Source organism: Nicotiana sylvestris, chromosome 1, assembly GCF_000393655.2.
Source record: "Nicotiana sylvestris chromosome 1, ASM39365v2, whole genome shotgun sequence".
NCBI classification, from domain to species: domain Eukaryota; kingdom Viridiplantae; phylum Streptophyta; class Magnoliopsida; order Solanales; family Solanaceae; genus Nicotiana; species Nicotiana sylvestris.
Genome location: NC_091057.1, coordinates 2,364,954 through 2,388,952, shown reverse-complemented (window position 1 = coordinate 2,388,952; position 23,999 = coordinate 2,364,954). Strand labels below are relative to the sequence as shown.

At 36.3% G+C, this 23,999-nt stretch overlaps 1 protein-coding gene across 3 annotated transcripts; it reads left to right on the top strand.

Moving 5' to 3' along the window:
- The first annotated feature begins 10,408 nt into the window (after positions 1 to 10,408).
- Positions 10,409 to 14,531, top strand: LOC138868191 (putative late blight resistance protein homolog R1B-16). 3 transcript variants are annotated; one of them, XM_070162050.1, is made up of 3 exons: positions 10,409 to 10,564; positions 11,759 to 11,957; positions 12,036 to 14,531. In XM_070162050.1, the coding sequence occupies exons 2-3, from the start codon at positions 11,884 to 11,886 to the stop codon at positions 14,452 to 14,454; spliced, it is 2,493 nt and encodes an 830-aa protein (XP_070018151.1). In that variant the 5' UTR covers positions 10,409 to 10,564; positions 11,759 to 11,883; the 3' UTR covers positions 14,455 to 14,531. The 3 variants fall into 3 exon arrangements, with proteins under 3 accessions (XP_070018151.1, XP_070018148.1, XP_070018154.1); XM_070162047.1 differs by having other exon boundaries at positions 11,698 to 11,957; XM_070162053.1 differs by having other exon boundaries at positions 10,410 to 11,957; positions 12,039 to 14,531.
- Positions 14,532 to 23,999: the final 9,468 nt, after the last annotated feature.

The window sequence follows — 23,999 nt, the reverse complement described above, 5'->3', positions numbered from 1 at the left end:
TATATGAGTAAATAAATAGCGTAAATATTGTTCATATTCATTTTTGTATTTATAAATATCGATCTTAAACGGTTGTGCGAGAAAAACCTTTATAAGTATGATTCCAAATTTTTTTAAACATAAAATGCACAAAGTGAGGGTTAGAATGAAAACTATAGGGTAAACACATAATAATAACCATTTTTGCCAATTCTTTTCGATTTCTTTTTGGGATCATAATATAAAATACCATCGGTAACAGTGTTAATTCCCGATTGAAATTGATTCGACCCAGGGGTCAACCTGACTAGGAGTAGGCACATTTGTCCCTTGGTCAAGGCTTTCATACGAAGATATTTGGCTTTATCTTGAGGGTGTATCAATATGTGTCTTTTCAAATCCTCCCCCCCCCACCGCCAAAATATTTAAAAGCTAACTACTCGCCACAAGTTTACACCTAGCCTTATTTTGTGGAATTAGTTGAGTAAAAAAAAGGCCAAATAATAGATGTTTCTAACCATTTGGGACGTTGTCTAGAAAAGGTAGAGGTAGTAACAGGACGGTCAGACGGGGCATCATTTGGATTATCATTAGTTGGGCTAACTTCAGGAGTAGGACTAGTGGGTGTATCGTCATCCGGTTGTGATTCATCAAAATCTATTTCCTCCTCAGCATCTTCATCAATAGTTGGATTAGAATAAAGAGCATTTATTAATTCATGGTTTAACTTTTCACCAACTCCAACACTATGGCAAAATTGACTCTCAGTAAATTGTAATAAACTATTATCGCTATCAAGAATTGCATGTGTAGGACGGATATGGGATTTGGGTCGGGGAGCCGGGGGCAGTGGAGGAGGAACAGATTGGCCACTAAATTCGCAAATCTTGGATTTTCCCTTATTTTTACCAAAAGGGTTTTTAAGGAATCCATTGTAATTAATCAAATAATAGAAAACAAATAAAACAAACAAAACTATAATATTAAAAATTATGAGTTGGAACGAGTTTACTTAATTGATGAACAACTTATTTAAAATTGATTATTGTTGAAGACTTGAAGACTTCAATTCACCAACTTCATAATTTTTCACAAATTGTAACAATAAATCAAGCAATTATAGAAGAAAATTAGAGAGAGATTGATGATTTTGTGAGAAAAATAAAAGAATGAGGGGGTATTTATAATTGAAAATAGGGAAAAAGTATAACTATAAAAAGTTTGAGATTAAAACAAAGTTGGGGGGGGGGGGGTTAAATGGCTATTTTGTAAATAGCCAACGACTATTTTAGCAGGGAAACAACTACATTTTAAATGCCCTAACGGGCAAATGTTTTAAAAAAAAAACCGTTAGGCCCGTTTAGGACTGCTTGAACCGGCTCACTTCCCAGCCGGTCCTGATCTCGCGGGCCTAGCTCACAGGACCGGCCCACTACCCAACCCATATCCCCATGGTCTCGATCTTATATGGTTAGGACGGTTTAGGCCCACAACCCATATGGGCTGCAGTTCTGGGTTGGTCCCGGTCCTGGACCGACCCATTTTCTAGCCCTACATACAATGCAAACGCCGAATTTTCAAATTTGGACATTATTCAAAATAAGCTAAATATTGATAGAAACTAGAAGACCACCAAACAATATAGAGAATCAGGTTCTCTATTTTGTTCCTAGAGTAAATAAGTGGAAAGTAAAACCAAACAGAATAGGGAACCAGGTTATCTATCTGTTCCCATAGTAAATATGCAGTAAATAAAGAGTACGTGATATTTATGTAAAAACTCCTCGCTCAAGGTTTAAAAATCACAACCTGCCCTAGTAGGATTTCGACTATGCTAAACCTAGCAAACTTCAGATTACAACCTATTGCAATCTAGGATTTAAACTTTTAATCTCTCACCCCTTACAATAACTCTATTTTAAGCCTTTTGCAATAACTCTATTACAAAGCAACAAACCTTGACTAACTCAAGTAAAGAAACCAAACCAAACAATGATTGAAATCTGTCTTCCAAAGACAATTCTTGAAAATAGTGTAGGATTACAAAATGAAGAATAAAATGACAAAGATTCAACACACCTAATGACTTAAGATATCTTCATCTCTGGATATGCTCCTTTAGGTAGTAGTTCTTCTTATTTGCAAGTGTTAAGTGAAACTCTTGCATCAGGTTGATAATATATGTGTGATGTCATGAAAGATGATACAAGATAGTGTCCTTTAGTTTTGACTAAGCAAGCTACAACTGTGTTGATGTACTGTTGCTAGATGGTACAGTGCAATAATTTTTACAGTTGTAGAGTTGACTGCTCGACGACCAGGGGAACCGATCCATGTATGTTCCGATCTCTCTGTTGTTGCCTTATCTAATTTCATTAAAAATTAAACCAGACATCTGACTAGTTATTCTGAACGCAAGAGAACTAATTGTATGAGGTTTCTCATCTGATTCTCTCGTGAAGTTTGTCAAATCATCAAAACAAAAGACTCATTACTTATCCTAGATCGTGCCAAATTTGACGTGCTATCTAAGGTATCTAGCCTTTAAAATAGGTTAAAGTTGTCATATGGTTTTGAAAATCATGAATTATGCGTTAACTTATGTTGCGTTGATTTCCCTCCAAACTAGTCATTGTTAATTTCCAAGTGAAGTGCCCTTTTTGGAAAAATAGCAACACTCTCAATTTAAAAGTCATGATATTTTCAACCAAAACCCCATATTGTCGTGTACGTAGTATATTGCTCCCAAATGCACACACAAGTATACGTGGTCGACAAGTAATATAGGATTGTAAAGTCCAGATATCGTACCCACAGGGACTTGTGATTAACTATCAACTAAATTAAACTAAAACAATTAATCTATTTAAGCGAATCCTAACGTATGAATATTCAACTAAAATTAATCTAGAGTTGCAAATAAGGAGATTAAAGAAAACAACGACACACTTAACAACGAATTTAATGTGAGAGAATATTCTAGAGTTATGGGTTAGCTAACAATCTCGTTGAGTTTTTCACTTAAATCGTCTAATTAATTTATCTGACTCATTGGTTAACGGGGTTAATATTGCTCGTAGCCTTCTCCCGAAGTACAACTTGCCTATTCAAGCTAATCTAACGCCTATATTTCTATGAAATTAGAATTAACAAGAATGCATTTATAATTCCCGTATAATAACCATGCAAGGTGATTAGGTATATTCCTATCCTAACCGCAAATCCACCCCCCCCCCCAAGAGTTAAGAACTTGCTCTACTCAATCTTATATGCAATCTACAATTCTCTCTCCCAAGTTCAACCCTAGATTCGTAGATAGTATTTAATTGGTGATCAAGCAATCAAATAATTAAGCGCAAGATTGAATAAATAAACCAATATGATAAAATAATAATAACAATTCAAGCTTCAAACTACAACGTTCATGTAGCACCCAAAACTCTAGAACTAATGAACTATGAAATTAAAGGAAGAGAAGAGAAGAAAAACTAGTTAGAAGCCTCCTCCAAGCGTGGTGTGTGTTCCTCCACGTGAAACTCCCTTCAAAGTATGTTAGATATCCTCAAAAGTGGCGTCCTCTTTTCAAAAATAAGTTTAGCCTTGCTTTTATACGTGTTGGATAGGTTTAGGGACGAATAAACCGTGTTCCGGGCAAACTAGGACAAAATTCGCGTCACCGTTGCCCAGCCCGGCACCCCATTATTTTTGCATACTGTTTTTTGTGCCACAGGTGGCGCCAGGCGCTGCCTGTGGCGCCCAAATTCACACATTGCCCGGTTTCGTTCATTTTTTATCAAATATCGCGCTTTTCGCCCCGTTACTTTTGGAATTTGGAAAAACGTAAAAACATGAAAGTTGTAGCCCTTTGAATTAGCTTTCCAACCATATATTATGAGGACCAAATGTAGTTCTGAGAAAAAAGTTATATCCATTTTACTAGACAGCACGTATTATACCTACTCGATTCTTCGTTCGCTCTAACTATCATCCGTTGACCCCCAAACACGATCCCGGCTTAATTCCTTGAGCTTTTACTCAGACTTTAAAGCTCAAAATTATTTGAATTCATTCCATAACATCTATATAGCTCGAAATCACTCTTACAAGGCATAAAACACACAGTTAGTGCAAGACGCTAGCGATTAAAGCTCAAACTCAATCAAAGTGCAGTAAATTTGAGTGTGATAAGCGACTAAAATACGTAATTATAGTCCATCATCAACACCCCACACTTAAATCATTACTTGTCCTCGAGCAATCAAACTACACTTTTTATAGACACAACCTTTTTAAACAATTCTCATAACTCATCACACCAAGAATATTTAAAATAGACTAAGCACAAAACTGTAACATCTTCACCTCAAGATTTGACTCACAAGTACCACGCATTATTCACAACTCATGCACTTTCTCTAACATAGAGGTCACTGACATTACCATCTCTTCATGAATCAAGTGCCCTCATATAACAAAAGAGAGTAGTTCCACACAATAAAATTTAAGAACACTTAGGAACTCAAGATTGAAAGAATTCACTCACTCTTAGAAATAACATTCATATGGCACAAAAGATGCACCATAAGCTTGCCCATAGTGTACTACTCCACTAATTGAGCTCATTCAATCTAGGATCAGTTAGGACTTTATTTGGTTGTAATGTAGGCTATGGGACGGGTAAGATACATTTAGATATAAGAGTGACTACACCTCCCTAAGCACTTTAGTACATACAATTTAACATTTAAACCCCATAATTATGTAAAATCAAAACTCCACCTTCACATTAATGTAAATTACCCCATTATTCTTTAAGCACACTTACATCAAGAGCCACCACTTATCAAGATTTTTTTTTCCACAACAATCCAACTATTTTTTTTCCAATTCAAGTGGCTCTTACTTTTTCAAAACAATGCACCTTTCTCCTTATTCAATTAGTTCCACTCAAAAGCAAAACCAGCCACCCTACACTTTAACTTTTACAAAGTTTATAACAATTCAAGTGCTCATAAGAGGTGAAAAGGTTCAAATAGATAGTTAATTTAAACAAATGAGTAAGGCTTGTAATGTGGTTGCCAAAGAAAAAAGATTATAGGCTCAAAGAGGTTAACTACGATACATAACAATTAGGCGGGTAACATATACATATCTGGCTCAACAAAGAAACGCCTATATCATTTCCAAGGTTGAACAAGAATACTATTTCGCTTTGCAAACACACGGGGCAAGTTCTAGACATCAAATGCAATACATTGAATAACGCAAAACCTTACACACACATGACACATAACTCACTTAGGATTGGATTCATAGATACTCTAGTCAAAGCAGTTAAGCAAAGTTAAGATAATACAATTTATGGTACTTCTACAAGAGTCAAAAACTGAGCCTAAGCGTCACAACCAAAGTACTCACTATTCTCAAGGCATAACAATTCAAGAGATATTGCTTCAATTCAATTCACATCACCATGGCTTCTCTCCTAAAAAAAACTACCTACACCCGGTTCAAACAAAACCCTTGGAAAAGAACCGCGACACAAAGAAAAACCAAGGGGGAATTACTACACTACCTACCAAGAAAATCTTTTTGTCCTTTTTCTTTAGACTTAAATCCCTCAAGAAAACTGTCTAGGAGATCCATCGTCGGGAAAAGTCCAATTTTTTTTTCATTTTCCATTTTTTCTAAAAAAAAAATTATTCAATTAAACTAACACAACTAAAATAGCATAGAAAGTCACTCAGACAATCTCCTCACCCCACACTTAAAATTGTGAAATGTCCTCAATGCACACTATAAATAATAAGAGGGTAAAAGAGACTCCCTGGTAGGCCAAAGGCCGAAGAATTAGCAGCTGACGGGATACTCAGACTTCTCCCAGATATGATCCCTTGTGCGGGTACCTCACACTCAGTTTCAACTACATGCTCTCTTTTGCACTCACCTATTGGCTTTGAATCCATGCTTTTACTCCTACAAAATACAAAAACAACACTACAAATATAACATAATAAAAAAATAAAAAAGGTAAAAAAATAGAATTGGGTTTCCTCCTAACAAACGCTTGATTTAACGTCGCGGCACGACTCCATCACTTTCACCACTATTCCTTCCACTTAGAAGATATGAATTGCGCCCCCAATTTTACATCAAATTTTCTGTCACGTTCATGAGGCAGTGGTGTGAAAATAAATGAAACAAGCAATAGGTAACACATCTTGCACTTCTTGGCCTTTAAGTGAGGGATGTCATTTTGTCTCCTTGGTGTGGCAAATTTCAGAAAATAAACACTTTGTTCCTCATCCATTGACTCCTCCATATGCTCGACTGGATCAATTTCCATATCACCAACCAAACACAACGTTGAAAAGTGTTTAGAATGAGGTCCAATACGCTCCAACTCTAAAATTGCATTACTTTTGACATACTCAATTTTGCACTCTTCGTCAACCGTGGCATCATTAATAATATTTTGGTCGAATAGTTGGAATTCCTCTTTCCGCTCCACAAGCTGGCCAGTATCCATAAAAATTGGTTGTAGAGCATCAGACGCCTCAACCTTTTTATTCAATTGAGCCTGTAAGTCATGGATATCTGAGCCAAATTGGTTTATCTCTTGCTTGAGCTCAGTTCTTCCTTCTATTAGTTGTTCTGTCATATTTGAAAGACCATCACGGAGAAACTCATGAGATTTTATAAGTTTAGCTTGTTCCTCTAGCCAAGATTGGCTAACTATATCTGCTTCTTCTAAATTATCTTCTAGTGGGAACTCGCTCTCTTCAGCTACTTCCTCCGCCTCGACCTTCATTCTCATGATTGCTGCACTAATTATTTGTATAGCCTTTCGATTTTCATCTTGCTGCTCGACTACTTGCCTCATTATCATGTCATGTTGCTCGGCTACTTGCCTCATCATGTCCATAATACGAGTCATGCTTTCCATATCCTCCATTTCCTTGCTCCTATCAAACTCATAAATATTATTAGAAACATTATAATAAGAATTAGGACAATCATCCCCATGGTCACCTTGACCACCACACATATTACAAATATTCCACCCATAAGATTGAGATTCACAATTTTGCCACAAATGTGGTCCTCCACAATATGGACAAGGATCACCATAATAAGAATAACCAATATTCGACCAATTATCATTCTAAGACTCCATATCAACAAAGATAATAAATATTAAACTAAAATAAAAATTTAAAGACTTGAATAGACAAAGAGTAAAAATCTAATCTAGTAGACTAGTTAATTTCTAAGTCCCCCGCAACGGCGCCAAAAACTTGTTGCTCCCAAACTCACACGCAAGTATACGTGGTCGACAAGTAATATAGGATTGTAAAGTCCAGCTATCATACCCACAGAGACTCGTGATTAACTATCAACTAAATTAAACTAAAACAATTAATCTATTCAAGAGAATCCTAACGTATGAATATTTAACTAAAATTAATCTAGAGTTGCAAATAAGGAGATTAAAGAAAACAACGACAAGATTAACAACGAATTAAATGTGAGAGAATATTCTAGAGTTATGGGTTAGCTAACAATACCGTTGAGTTTTTCACTTAAATCATCTAATTAATTTCTCTGATTTATTATTAGTTGACGGGGTTAATATTGCTCGTAGCCTTCTCTCGAAGTACAACCCGCCTATTCAAGCTAATCTAACGCCTATATTCCTATGGAATTAGAATTAACAAGAACGCATTTATAATTCCCGTATAATAACCAAGCAAGGCGATTAGGTATATTCCTATCCTAACCGCAAATCCGCCCCCCCCCCCAAGAGTTAAGATCTTGCTTTACTCAATCTTATATGCAATCTATAATTCCCTCTCCTAAGTTCAACCCTAGATTCGTAGATAGTATTTAATTGGTGATCAAGAAATCAAATAATTAAGCGCAAGATTGAATAAATAAACCAATATAATAAAATAATAAGAACAATTGATCAAGCTTCAAACTACAACGTTCATGTAGCACCCAAAACTCTAGAACTAATGAACTATAAAATTAAAGGAAGAGAAGAGAAGAAAAAGTAGTTAGAAGCCTCTTCCAAGCGTGGTGTGCGTTCCTCCACGTGAAACTCCCTTCAAAGTATGTTAGATATCCTCAAAAGTGGCGTCCTCTTTTCAAAAATAGGTTTAGCCTTGCTTTTATACGTGTTGGATAGGTCTAGGGCCGAATAAACCATGTCCCAGGCAAAATAGGATAAAATTCACGTCACCGGCGCCCTACACGGCGCCCCATTATTTGTGCATACTGTTTTTGGTGCCACAAGCCAAATTCGCACATTGCCCGGTTTCGTTCGTTTTGGCTCAAATATCGCGCTTTTCGCCCTGTTCCGTTTTGTATTTGGGAAAACGTAAAACATGAAAGTTGTAGTCCTTGAGTTAGATTTCCAACCATATATTATGAAGAACAAATGGAATTATGAGCAAAAAGTTATATCCATTTTACTAGACAGTGCGCAATATGCCTACTCGATTCTTCGTTCGCTCTAACTATCATCCGTTGACCCCCAAACATGATCCCAGCTTAATTCCTTGAGCTTTTACTCAGACCTAAAAGCTCCAAATTACTTGAATTCATTCCATGACATCTATATAACTCGAAATCACTCCTACAAGGCATAAAAACACAGTTAGTGCAAGACACTAGCGATTAAAGCTCAAACTCAATCAAAGTGCAGTAAATTTGAGTGTAATAAGCGACTAAAATACGTAATTATAGCCCATCATCATAGTACTTATATTATTTTGAAAAAATTAAGGATTTCCTAAAGAGACATGTGATCTCGACTCTTCCGGCTTTTTTGTACAAATAAATTTTCATAGACCAAATTATCATCGCCGAAGTAAGGATTTAATTATTCTTCGTCTTATATAATACTTTTAATATAATATCGATGCGGTAGTTTATAAAATTAAAAAAGATAATTATTAAAACTGGTGGTCCTAAAATCTTCCACTAAAAAAAAAAAAAACAACTTAGAGCGCATAATGTTCCTTTGCGCCACCAATCAGTTTCCAAGTTTCTTTTATTATCGCCGACAGGTTTTCTACTACATATTTCAACACTACACCCACATCTTCCTTTCTGTTTTAATTTCTTTTTTTGATAATTAAGCAAGAATATAAACGCAAGCTTCGCTTTAGTTACTATTTACCAGAGATGTTTGATAATTGTTGTATGTTTTTACCTTACAACCCTCAAAATGATACTCCCTCCATCTCATATATATTATGATTCTCTTATAAACGCTCCTTAAAAAAATTAATAAAATGGGATTTTGATTATATTATTTTTATTCATGTCTTAATATTTAAATTTTCTTCATTGGTATTTGAATAAAATTATCCATAATAGAGATGTTAACTTGTAGTCTTAAAGGTTAATTATACTAGGGGTAAAAAAGATTTTTTTTATTGAACTTCTAAAATGATAAATAATTTGAGACAACTATTTTTAATAACTACGACTGATAATATGAGGAGGGAATAGCATTTCAAAGAATCTCGGGAAATAATTATGAAAATGAGAAATTAATGATAAGGGTAAAACAAGAAAAAAATTATCTTTTTCTTGATTTATTAAAATAAACAAGTAAAAGTAAATATATTTTTATTATAGTGAACGAGTAAAGGTGAAGTGAAGAGTATAAATAAATAAATAAATAAATAGAATGGAAGACATAAGTTGGGACATCCAATTAATTGATTCGTGTTAAGATCAAACATTAATTATAGGGAATGGTCTTTATATATTCTAATTATTCAGACACCGGTAACCGGTTGGCCACTAGCAATTTAGTAATAATTCGAAAAAAACGAGTAACGCTGTTGGTTTTCTTTTAATAAATAAAAAAATGAAGCATCAGTACTAGGCTGATTAATATACATTCAGACAACTAAATATTTTAGAGCAGGGCCCACTTAGAAATAGAAAATTTGCAGAATAAATATACATTCAGACACCTAAAATATTTTATAGTAGAGCTTTAATAGCCACTTAAAAACAAAAAATCTGCAGAGTAAATATACATTCAGACAACTAATTAAAATATTTCATCCACCATAATTCAAGAGTTAAACAAGTAGAACAAGGACTGACACATTAATAATTTAGCAAATAGAGTCCAATATGAAGAAATAGATAATTAATTGGTATTGAACTAAATCACATTTCTACTTTATATTTCTTGATTATTAATTGGTATTGAACTAAATCACATATTATTAAAAATACTAACCAAATTTAATTGTTACTCGTATTTTCGAGGTAAACAAATACATTAATACGTAAGATTTTTCTACTTTCCGAAAAAAAAAAATTAAACTTATTATTTTTATAAAAGTTTAAAATAAGACCGTCCGCGTAATTTGAATAGACCTCGTCTTTTTCAACTAAAGCAATCAATAGGAATGCAACTCCACATAACAAGTAAGGAAAAAGACTTGAGCAAAGACTTTTAGTCTTCCCCTTCATTTCTATGCCTTAAGTAAACTGGAAAAAGACTTAAAGCAAAGACTTTGATCTTGTCTGCAGCGGCTTTTCTTAGTGCAAGGTGAGATTTTCTCTGCTTATGCCTATGTATGGATCCTTTTTCAAAAATAAAATAAAATCTTTTTAGTCTGACCTATTTCTTGAGCCTGTTTTTTTTTTTTTTTTTAAATTTAATGTAATGATTTTTATTCTTTTTAAAATCTTTATTAGTCTGATGTTTATGCTTTGCTAATGATTTCGGATTTCGGATTTTAGAAAATGCAATCCGAATTAATATCGGATCTGATTTTAAAGTTTGGATCGGATTTCGGATAGGATCGGATTATTATACCTCAAAGTTGCAAATTCATATGTATATTTTCTTTGTAAAAGAGGCAATACAGTAAGAAAAATTCATGTTTATGCAATTATGAGAGTATTATGGTGCCAATATAGCTAAATCCATCGATTGTAAAGGTAATAACTTAGAGGAAAATGTAAAGGAAGTATTAATTATACGAAATTATAGTTTAGTATTTATACATGCCTTAATAATTTTGCATTTTGGATCAGATCAGATCGGTATTAAAATTATACTAACCCGAATCCGATTAGAAATCCGAAATCTTAATAAACACAATCTGAAATCCGATCCAATCTGAAATTCGAAATTGAACGGATCGATTCGGATTTCGGATATCCGATCCAAATGAACAACCCTAGATAGATGTGATACAAAGTTGGAGGGTTCTCAGCATGTATTAAGAGAGTGAAATGACATTTTTTTATTTATTGAGTGCAATATTGGTAGCTCAGTTAAAAAAGATTTAATCATACAAAACTAGTGGTGATTTATAGAGTGATATAAGTTACTATCTTTTGGAGTAGTAGGATGCTATTGTAGATTATTAATTCAAAAGGATTATACATAAGGTAAAGAATATCACTCAGTTAATGAGCAATAGACCAACTAGCATATTCTTTAATTTTCGAGGAAATAATCTTCCGTTAATCAATTAGAATTTGAATAAAAAAAAGAATGGCCTAACAAAGATCTCATAAGTTTTATTATGATTTCCTGTATTACATTTTATTAATCTTCATGAATAAATGTCATATAACAAAAGGATACTCGTAATATGCCATCAATCCATATGTTATGTATATGTGAAAACACCTCGTTAATTTGAAACCATTTTCAAATTGTTTTTGGAGGTTGGGTTGGCATCCCGCTCAATCCAGTTTGAAGTCATCTGAACCTGATACTTTGCTCCAGATTTCACTCGGCTTCTACTTCAAACTCATCATCCTCCATAGTTCACATTCATATAGTGGGACTTTCCAAACAAAGAATTACCTCTTATCCAATTGGTCTTATTTTAATTTGACGTGAAGAATAGAATGTCTTTCAACAACAGGGAAGGGGGAAAGAATAAGTTTCTGTACAGGGACAACATGGGAATCAAGAAGAAAAGGTACTTCATAAGATTTAATTTGAACATTACGCGACAACTCTTTGCCAATCGATCTAACATAGTAATATTTATTTCTAGCAGCCGAAGAGAGACAAAGCTAATTGACATGGAGAGCATTCAGGGTGGTGAAAGATCTCTTGCTCATGCAACTGCTTCTACCAAACATAGTCTTCCATCAATGGAAGAGGAAGTAGTTGGTTTTGAGGATGATGCAAAAAGCATAATTCAACAATTGACTGGAGGAACAAAGGAACTAGACATTATCTCGATTGTTGGAATGCCAGGACTCGGCAAAACCACTTTGGCTAGAAAGGTGTTTAATTATTTTATTGATAATAGATACTTTGACGTTAGAGCATGGTGCTCTATTTCAAAAGAATATAGCTCGACGAAGGTGTTCTCTGAGATTCTTAAACAAGTCATAGGCAGTATGAATGGTATAAGAGATGAAGACATACCTCACGAGTTGCGAAAGAGTCTAATGCGCAAGAGATACCTCATCGTGTTAGACGATATATGGGAAGCTAAGGCATGGGAAGAGTTGCGATTATCTTTCCCACATGGTGAAGATGGAAGCAGAGTAGTGGTAACAACTCGAGATGAACAAGTGGTTAGGCAGCTTAAGCTCCACAGCAATCCATATTTTCTTCGATTTCTCACGGTGGATGAGAGCTGGGAATTACTCCAGAAGAAAGTTTTTCAAGGAGAAATCTGTCCACAAGAGTTACTCGAAGCAGGATTGCGAGTTGCCAAAAACTGTAAAGGATTACCACTTGTGATTGTTTTGATTGCTGGAATTATTTCAAAGAAAAGGCAAGCCTCTTTGTGGTTTAAGGTCGCAAATGATTTAAGTTCCCATGCTTTAGAAGAGCAAAGCATGAAGATAATAGAATCAAGTTACGACCATCTGGAAGATCACTTAAAGGCTTGCCTTCTTTACATGGGATTGTTTCCAGAAGACTACAATTTTCCAGTTTCTATTTTACTTAAGTTGTGGATAGCTGAAAATTTTGTACAGAATTCGGATACAGATAACTTGGAGGAAGCATCTAAAAATTTCTTGAATGATCTAGCGAACAAAAGCCTTGTAATGGTTTCTAAAAGGAGAGATAATGGTCAGATAAAGTACTGCACTCTTCATGATGTAGTGCGTGAGTTTTGCTGGAGAAAACTTGCAAAAGAAAAGTTTATGCAGCTCATAATCCCATATAATCCAGACCAATCTTTAGGTGCAACGGAACCTCGGTTATGCATGTATGTTCATAACGATCTGGTCAAGCAGTTGGTGGAGCATGAATATTCATTGGATAAAATTCCAATGTTGGCGGAGTTGAGTGAAGTAGGATCATTTGCTCAATGTCATGGTAGGTCTCTTGAGTTCATTGCTCATCCAAAACTCTATAAATGGGACCTGAGTTTGACAAATCATGTCCTTTTACTTGATTGCATTAGACTTATTCGGGTGTTGGATTTGTTGAATGTCTACTTGGAGGGACGTTTTTGGGCTAGGGCAATGCAAGCAGTAACTCACTTGAGGTATCTTGCAATTCATACCCAACAATTTCGTTTCCCGTGGGTATCACACCTACTCGATCTACAAACTTTGCGGGTGGGGTGGCAACCTATTTCATTAGGAAGTAAGATATCCCCTGCTGGTCTTTGGAAAATGCAGAAGCTAAGGCATGTGGATATCAAGGAAATTAAATTCGCATGGGAAGAGAATGATCGAGCAATTTTCGAAGAATCTTCACAAACTGTGTTACCGAACTTGAAGTCTTTCGGGAAATGCTGTATATATTTGGCTGATATGACTCCGGAGTTCTGGTGGAGATTTCCAAATATTGAACAACTCAAGCTCCACATTTTTGAACCTAAATATCGTGACTTCTCCACACCAGAATTTGATATGCCAAATCTTGAAGAACTCCCACTTCAATCTCTCGAAGTGGGCTTCTCAGACATGCCAGAGACGCATGACTTTGGAATCGGAAGGGGCAGCTGTCTTGTTTTCCCCTCAAATCTAAAGGATTTGTCCATTCATAGCATTATCCTAACAGAAAAAATTGTTTTAAATATTGCAAGACTGCGAAATCTTGAGAGACTCAAACTACGTCGAATACTCTTCAAGGATAAAGATATCAGATGTTGGGATGTAGGTGATTACAAGTTCCCAGCACTCAAATATTTGATCTTAAGGGGTGTTCATATGACCGAATGGCGCTCCTCAGAGGCATCCTTTCCCGTGCTTGAGAAACTGGTTATACGTCGTTGTGAGTATCTTCAAGAGATCCCGTCTAGCTTCGCGGATATCCAAACACTGAAGTTGATCAGATTGAGGGGCTGCATGAAGTCAGTTGAGGATTCAGCCCTAAACATTAAAAAAGAAGTAGAAGATATCACAGGATGTGACTCTCTCCAAGTTCAAGTTGATTTTAAAAATATGCCTCATGGAAGAAAAGATCACGATTTACTAATATTTAAAAATTATGTTGTATAAAATTTTAAATTCTGCTTATTCTGAAGTAATTTCTTTTTGAGGGTATGTGAGGAGAATAGCCGTTTTTGTTTGTTTAATCTATTCACAAAATGATTTTGAGTATGGAATTATTAGATAAGGATAACCAGTTTCATTGCATAAGATTCCAACTTTGGCAGGATGTCACTGCTTGCTCATCCAACATTCTGTCCATGGTATCATTAATTTCTCTTTACTTAACAACTTTAGACTTCAAGATATCCCTTCTAGCTTTGTTGATATCCCAACACTGTAAGTCATTTCAGGATTCAGCTCTGATCATTAAAAAAGAAGTTGAAGAGATCAAAGGATGTGACAGTCTCCAAGCAGAGGCGGACCTATGTTGCATGTAGAGGGGTTACGGGACCCCGTTAGTTTCGGCAAAAACATTGTATATATATGTTATATATATTTGTACATATATATAAGACCCCTTAAATATTTAGTTGTGCCCCTTGAAACAAAAAGGCGGACGGAAGAACTGATTTTGCTGCGTCTTAAAGTCCCTTGTTTGCTGAATGATCTTATTAAAAATAAACTAGAAATTTTAAAGTGCGAAACATGCTTAATCAAACATTTTTCCTTCCCATAACACCCACTTTGCGAAGATCTCTCTTTGTTCGGTGCTTTCTTAATTTCTTTAGAACTTTTTGTTTATACTTGGATGATAAGTCATTATAATCATTAAGTTTTCAAAGAGTTGCATGCCGAATTTTATCGTTAGTGATTAGTATACAGTGGTGCCCCCGCTGTGCTCAAATCCTGAGTCTGCCTCTGTCTCCAAGTTGATGCCCCGTATCGTTAAATAAAAGTGAGACAGTACGGTACACCAAGCTCCCGCTGTGCGCGAAAAGGACGGACCACAAAGGTCCATCATATAGAAAGTTATGCAACTAATGAAGTTAAAATTTATCATGGGAAACAAATTTTAAAGAATCCAGCAGAAACTAGAAAAAACTAAATTATTTTTCCCCACCTATTAACTGTTTATCATCAAAATTCCTTTGTATATGTGTTGAGGAAGAAAATATGTATTACGACAAGTAATTGAACCGTGTGCAAGCTGAAAAATAAATTGGAAAGAATAAATAGCGCGGTAATTGACTTATATAACATAGCAGTACGTTTAATTAACTACCACAGGTCGTGATAGGGTGGTAAGTACTCAACCATTACACAGATACTAAAGGGTAAAAATAAAATTAGCATATACTAATACACACGTTGATATAATCATAAATTTGTATAGCATAACCCACACCTAAAAAAATAAATCATAGCAAAGAATGAATATTGGTTACTAGGCTGTTTCTTATGGACCTATAAAAATTCAGACCAATCGGAATCCGTTTTAAACATTTCTACAAAATCAACATGTATTAATACATACGAAAAAGTTGATATAATCACAAATCATATTGCGGGACCACGAAATGTAAAAATGAACCCAAAATAATGGCGAAGACATGTTAGCCATTGCGTTATTTTCTATGGACATACAAAAATTCAGTGCAGTTGAGTTTGTCAAAAAAGTTTTACAAAATCAACATATACTAATACACATGAAAAAGTTGATATAATAAAAAATTCGTATTGCATGACCCAAAACACAAATAATGAATCTGAAAGTCATGACGAAGCAATGAATATTGGTCACTAGACCATGTTACCTATAAATTTCAGGCCAATCGGAGTCCACCAAAAAAACTATACAAAAATCAGTATTTACTAATATATACAAAAAAGTGGTTGTAATCACAAATTCATACCACAAAACGCCGCAAAATACACCCGAAAGTCATGAAAAAGCAATAAGTATTGGTCATTAGTCCATTTTCTATGAACGTACAAAAGTTCAAATCAATCATAGTCCGTCAAAATAATTCTATAAAATCACCATGTACTAATACACACGAAAAAGTGGATATAATACACAGAAGGTATGGGCACACGAAAATTTGGTCTGATGGCGAAATTCCAGTTTTATGGCCCTAAAAGGCCAAAAAATGAGGAATGGTCATGGTGAGACAGTGAGTATGGTTCATTACGTCATTTTTGATAGCCCAAAAAATTTAAGGTGGTCCAGATCCGGGGGCCCGAGCCTATGCAGAAGGCGAGCTATTGCATTCGAAAATCTTGTCCGGCTGTGGAATTCTAGTTTTACGACCCTAAAACAACAAAAATAAGGAAAGATCATGGCGTGGCAGTGACTATGATTTCTTAGGTTATTTTTGATGGCCCGAAAAAATTTTAGGCGGTTCCTTCTGCATGGGCCCCGACCCATGCAGAAGGCGTGTGCCCATAGCACACGAAAACCTAGAATGCACATAGCATACAAAAATCTAGAAATCATGCAGAATTCCAGTTATATGAAAATAGCATAATAAGGCAGAATTCCAGTTATAGAAGACATAGACAAGAGAGCAATATCATAAACAGCAAAAGGGAAAGACTTGCATTAACCAAATTTGAACTATTACAGGCGGGAGCAGAATCATTATTACTATCCACAATTTCAAAATAAAACAAAAATAAGTGCCAAAAACAAAGGCATCAACAAAGCACACTTAAAATATAGACACTGGAAACTGGACATTGAGAGGACACTCCATTAGGGGACGCTGGAGGAAGAGGGCTTGGAAGAGGAAGCAAGGGTTTGGAGGACAAGATGTGCGAACATTCACGAATATTTTCTCATTGAGCAGTCTTTCTTTTAGGTCCTCCACCTTTTTCCTAAGCTCAACATTCTGCTTTGTCAGGCAGGCAACCACTGAGCTATGAGAATTACTGGAACTAGGTGCCTCTTATAGCTGAATGAGCTGACTCTCAAGAATCGCGTTCCTAGCCTTCAACTTCCGGATCTCCTCTGTGGCACTATTTTGAGCATTTATCAGTTGAGAGATAGTAGATGTTCTTCCAAGTCCTCCGACCTTTTCAATACACTCACACTCCTCAAGAGTGATCTTGGAGAAGGTTTGCTTTTTATTACCCACTTTGGCCTGTCCCAGAGGCACTTTGAAGAATTCGAAGACCTTTGTGAGTAGAGACCCATACGGTAAACCATGGTTTCCATTCTTGAAGTTTGCCACCTTTTACATATGCTCAATCATTATCCCAGGCAGATTGATGGTGGTAAAATTATCCATGGCTTCCATAAGGAGCAGGTCAGCTTTGGAAGTATTAGATCTCCTTTCAGCGTGGGGAAGCAACACTTTGTTAACCATCTCAAAAAGCAATTGATATACTAGAAGGAGTGCTTTCTTATGCACCTGTTCCCCTTGCTGGATTGCCTTATCCTTTACAATGACATTTCTGAAATTTGTAACAGATGACATACCTTTAGTAGGAACACCCAGAATTGATCCCAATACAGCTGAGTCCATCTATATGTCCATCTCATTTACCAACACACAGATTTGATCGTCTTCAACTATGAAGAGGCCGGCATAAAAACTCTGCACCTCCTCCTCATATACTTTTGGAACATTATTTGCAAACAAATGAGTCCATTATTGGAATGTCTCATCCCAGCAAGCTCTACAGTGTCAGAGGCAAATGTGCGGCCCTAAAGTACTTTCTGATTTCTCAACTTCTTTTTCTCAGAACTCACATACTCACCAACTTTTGCTTTCTTGATGGTACCAGGTTCTATATCATCATCCACTATTTTTTTCCAGTGGCTTGCAAATATACTTTGTCTTCTTTATTGACTTTTTATGCATATGTTCACTAGAAGTTTCCACTTCTTCATCATCAAACTCACCACTACTCTTTTTCACTGCCTTATCACTATATTTCTCCACAAATGTTTCACTAGGGGCAGCATCAACACTCTTGGTTGGACTTTTAAAACTTGTAGAAATGTTTCCTTTGGATTGAGAGTGAGAGTGCTTCTACTTCGAGGACTTGTGAGTCAAGGAACTAGGTTCCTCTTCTGCTTCCTCATCAACATCTACCACATGGACGACCTTTTCATGCACAACTTTTCCATCCTTTATCAGCCTTTTCTTTCTTTTACTCCTTTGACATTTCTTGAGAGCAGACTCTAAAGCCTCCTTTTTCTACAACTGTGTAGTAGGTCGCTTAGGGGTTGGCTCTAGATCCACAACTGGCCTACTCCTAGCCATAATAAAACTAGCAATCACCATATCATCTGGGTCTTCTTCACCGTCAGACTTCAGCTCATGCACCACTATATTCAGAGGCTCAACATAGAAGTGGAGAGAAGGATCAGGGTCAATACTGATCTGAGGAGATGACCCCTGCCCTAAAACCTCCACGGAGGGATCATGTCCATCATTTGGGACCCTAGTAGCATCATCTTGTGTCGGTTGTTCAAATGGCACAAGTGCAAGTACTCCCTTTTTGTGGGCTGAGATTCTTCCTCCTGAGAATCATACCCCCTAAACCTTCCTCTACAGCAACCCCTTCTGAAGCTATGGAGAGCATATTGCCTCCCTTTCTTGTGGTTCCATGGAAATTTCAACAGAGGGAGGAGTGATACCTGTAGAATCGCAACCTGTCATGGTTGTCTCAGCCTTTTCATGACTAATCGCTAGATTTTCACTAGAGGGCTCTTCCATATAGAAAGTCTAGTTACCCTGTTCACCCTATTCGACCGGCGAGACTGGAGGAGGACATGCATTCTCAGACTTACTCGGAGTCAACTTCTCATAACCTTGAAAAGAAACAAAATCTGAGTGGGTAGAAGAGGGAGTAGAGTATGGAGGTGACTCTAATTTAGGGTTTGTACTGGTTGTTGTGTTGGGGGAGAAGTCTACCGATGGCGTTCTAACTGGTATGGACTCAATGAGTGTACTGTCGGGTACACTGGGGTTACTTGATTTTCAGACATGGTGAAGTTTTACTCGAAGAGAAAAGACAAAAAAAAAGGTTTTGAACTTGGAAGTGAAGGGTTGTGATGTTGATAGACGTATTTATGATAAGGGACCGGTTCTGAAACAACGACAATTTTGCTTGGGGAGTTGGATCGTTCATTGGCAGGTGAGACATTTTGGATGAAAAGATACAACATAAAGAGATTGACATGCTAATGATGTATCATTGTTTTTGTCCATTTTAAATTGTGTATGAGAGAACAAAGAAGCTACTAACCTGTATCAAGAGAATCAGGTTCCTTGACAAGTCTTGCAAGTGAGCTTAACCTCTTTTATTAGTATGTACTATATCAGCTGCTCTATAATTATCAAACGTGTCTACCTGTGATGGTATAGAAATGAGTTAGACTTGGCCAGAAAATACTTTAGCTAATTTTACCAATATATGACTTTCATAGCCAATCATTGGGAACCAGGTCCTCAGTTGGAATTTATCAACCCCAGTGCCAAGCGATTTCTTCTCAAAATGTTCTCTTCTCAGAGCTTTGGTGAAGATGTTTGCAGTTTGATCTTCAGTGCTGCAAAATTTCATACAAATGAACCCTTTTTCAACATTGTCCCCCAAGGTCTTCTAACTGCTGCTTGATCTACAATAGTTGAGCACAATAGAAGGCGACTGCTACATATTCTGCTTCAAAACAGTTTGAGAGTGCCATTGAATTTCGCTTCCTTGTACCCCATGAAACCTAGAGAATGTACCACTCCAGACGTGCGTTTCCTGTCCATCAGATAACCTTCCTAATCAGCATCGACATACCCAATGAGATCAAATTATCACTTGAAGGATAGTTGAGAACCAGGTCTTGTGTTCCTTAAAGATATATCAACATTATTTTAGTAGCCTTCAGATGAGACACCTTTGGATTTGACTGAAACCTTGCACAGAAACCCAATCTAGAAACAATGTCTGGTTTGCTTACAATGAGATATAGAAGTGATCCAGTGATGCCTCTATTCATGGTTTTGATTTACAGGAAAACTAGGTTCATTGATGTCTATACGTGTAGCTGTGGCAATAGGAGTGTCGATCACTTTTGATTCTTTCATGTAAAACCTTTTTCAGCAACTACTTAATGTACTTTTGCTGACTTATCAATGTTCCAGGATACCCACCTGGTTCCTATAACAGTTCGATCTGCAGGTCGAGGAACCAGGTGCCATACATTGAACTGCATCAACAACTCTATTTTCAACTTCTATTGTTGTGATCGTGGAACCATGTTCCTTGCTAATGAATGGAGAGGTAGTGATATCATCTTACTTTGATTCCTTGACATGACTCATCATGTCTGCCTGCCCATTTGACATGTTAATAACTTTACCTGGAATCAATAAGAGTTCTCCATCTTCATCAGCATTCTTGTCCCTTTTTGAGACGAGTAATCCAGGAATATTCCTTCATCTCTTTTAGCATCAAACTTTTCAGGCTGATCCTTGCCATTGTTAAGAACATAAAATTTGCAGCCAAATGTCATCAAATGAGTCAGCAACTTTGGTGAAGATGTTTGTAATTCTTCTATATCTTGTGATAGATCTTAAATACTCTTGCCTGATGTTTTGATGATCTAACAAACTTACTGTTAAGAAGCAGATAAGGAACCTGACCTACTTGGATTGCTGTAAACTTTAACAGATTCCAGCTAAAGATGAACTGCTATAGCTTCAGGAGCTAGGAACCAAACAAGGACCTGATGCTCTTGTAGTTTCCTCATAGCAGTACAAAGTCATTTGGACACAGTTGGAAATGAAGTGACTGACGGCACCGTTTCTGCCTCACTGCACTACACTATCAGCCTTCTCATTCTCTAACCAAACAAAGTACTCACATCATTTCAAGTGATGTGATCAAGATGTACCCAATAAGCTTTATACAAAAACATCACTGGAAGGTTTCTGTTTCTCATTCAAGCCTCTTGCAAAAAACAGAGAAATCATCCTCACAAGCTTGAAGAACAAGGTTGAACGCCAATATGGACCAGTTCCTAAAAGATAGATTGTCGCTGTCCTAGTTGAGTTGTAGCCTTGTTATTGCACTTACTATATCTCCTAAACTGCTTACCTAGAAGCATTCTGATTAGGAATCCTCTTGTAAATCTATAAACTCGTTGAATTTATGTTGTGACTAGATTTAGTCATAAGGAAAAGTCTTTGTAATCGTAGAGTTACAAAGTGGCTTGTAGTGATAGCATCACAAGTTAGAAAAAGCCTTTGTAACTAGGATAGTCACAAAGTGGCTTGTGGTAAAGGTACCACAACTTAGTTGAGTAAATCCTTTGCAATAGGAATTATTATAAAGTGGCTTGTAATAGGTAAGATTACAAGTTAGTGAAGTTAAAAGCCTACAGGTGTAGGTCGTGGTTTTTTGATCCCCTTGTGTGGGATTTTTCCACATAAAAATCCACTATCTCATTTACTTACTGCTTTATTAAGTGCTCTCAGTAGAATCTTGTAGAGGACCAGGTACTCTACGATTTGGTAGACGCATACAAACTAATAATTAGTATCGGAGCGGGTTCCTCCTATTAGGCTAACACCTAGGAAGGATCCTCATGGCGGTTCCACTAAATTTTGAAGAAGGTCAATCCATGTACCACCCCCCAAGTTTGCTATTGGTGGTGGAAAGCTAGAATGCACGATTTCATCATAGCTGAGGATTGTGAGCTATGGGATATCATTTGCGGTGGTCCTTTCGTTCCAGTCAAGGTATTAGATGAATTTCCATTCTCAATAAAAAAAACAGCAAAGAATACACTAAAGCAGATAAGAAAACGGTGGAGAAGAATTTTCGTTCCAAGAAAATTCTAGTACATGGATTGGGACCTAAAGAGTACGACAGAATCTCTACCTCTGACACTGCAAAAGAAATATGGGAGGCTTTGCAAACAGCTCATGAGGGAACTATGCAAGTAAAACAAGATAAACCTAATACTGGTGATAGTTGTGAGCACGTGATTTTTGCCTCACGAAAACTACTCCCAAATAAATCAAAAATAAAACTAATTTCTTTTAGTGTGCAATTTTAGAATTTGTGTTGCGTTTATTAATTGTTTGTGTTTTGTCCGTAAAATGTTTGCTTTGTTATAATTAAACAAAATTAAAATAAAAATACATGTTTCATGCATATCTAGGATTTAAGTATGCATTTAATTAAGTTAATTTAAATAAAATCACAAAAATATGCATTTGTTCTATTTTAAATATTCCACTGTATGATTAATGTTTTGTCTATGTGTTAATAGTTGTTAAAAAGGTAATTAATATCTTTGTAAGGGTAATTTTGTTTTTATAATTTTAATTAAGATTTTAATAATTAAGAATAAAATTAGAAAATAAAACAAAATAATTTGTAAAAGTGAAAATCGGACCTGGACCTAAATCCAGGCCCAAACAAAATAAATCCCACAGCCCAGTCCAAACAACCCCATGTCCGGTCCAATTCAAACAAACCAAAACGACGGCGTTTCATCATCCTTCATCAAGGGCCGTTGGATTAAATCCATCCAACGACTGAGATCTCATCACCCTAACCCGTGATCCTTACCCGACCCACTGCCCCGGTTAAACCCGTCCCCCAACTTAAACCAAACGACATCGTTTGGTTAAGTGAATAGATCCTAGCCATCCATTCTGCTTGATCTAACGATCATTATCAGTCCACCCCACCCCTATATAAACCCAAATCCTTACCCCGGCCCCCTAACTGAACACCCCCCTTTCTCTCCTGTTCATCATCGTCTTCAAATACACCCTAACCCTAGCTGCCCTAACTTCCCCTCGCCTGAAACCCGGCGGCAACAATGCCGCCGGTCACCACCTTAACACCCCAGAACCCCCTGACCATCCTCTATCCAAATATGTTAGCCACTTGGCTCGAATCCTCCTGAAGGTTCTCGAATCTTCATTTGAAGATTCGAGCCAAACTCAGATCCAAACTCAACCACCTCCGATGGTCCCCAAAGTAACACCTCAGAGTTCTTCGAATCTTCTTTTGAAGGTTCGAACCAAATATGAACTCACTCAGATTCGTTCCAAACTAACACCAAATGACCCCTAGGCCTCCCTCACCCTTGTGTCATCTTTGGTTCCCTTCGAATCTGCCCAGAAGTGTTCGGATTTAAGATCCAAAAATCTGAAACCCTAAAAATTTTCCAATCTTGGAATTTTTCCGATTCGAGTGAAGGATTGAGGTCTAAGAGACTTTAATCGAGGTATTCTCAACTGAGAATACTTCGAATAAAGTCTGTTCAGTCTCAAAAATGTCCGAATCCAAGTTGAGTCTGTGTCTGAATAAATTTGAAGATTCAGAGGTATTTTTTCTATTTCTTTTGTGTATTCTACGTGTATTTTATGTTTGTTTCATTAGTCTGTGTAATTTTTCATATTTTTCTAGTCAATTCTGTGATTCTGCCTTATACCCGTCTATTTGATCCTAATTATACCATTGTTTCTGTCAGTATGATTATTTACAATGTGTGTAATCGACTCGATTAAGTTCGTCGATTAGTTATATTATGAATTCTCGTTTATGATAATACTGATTGAAACAATCTATTTCTATTTTTATAGACTGTTTGTTGACAAATGTTGTAGATAATCAGTTTAATTAATACTCGTCAGTTAAATCACCTT

What these genes read in the sequence shown, in the direction of transcription:
- LOC138868191 (XM_070162050.1), top strand. Translation starts at nt 11,884, where the DNA reads ATGTCTTTCAACAACAGGGAAGGGGGAAAGAATAAGTTTCTGTACAGG. An exon ending in ATGGGAATCAAGAAGAAAAG is followed by an intron (nt 11,958 to 12,035) that starts GTACTTCATAAG and finishes ATTTATTTCTAG; the next exon opens with CAGCCGAAGAGAGACAAAGC.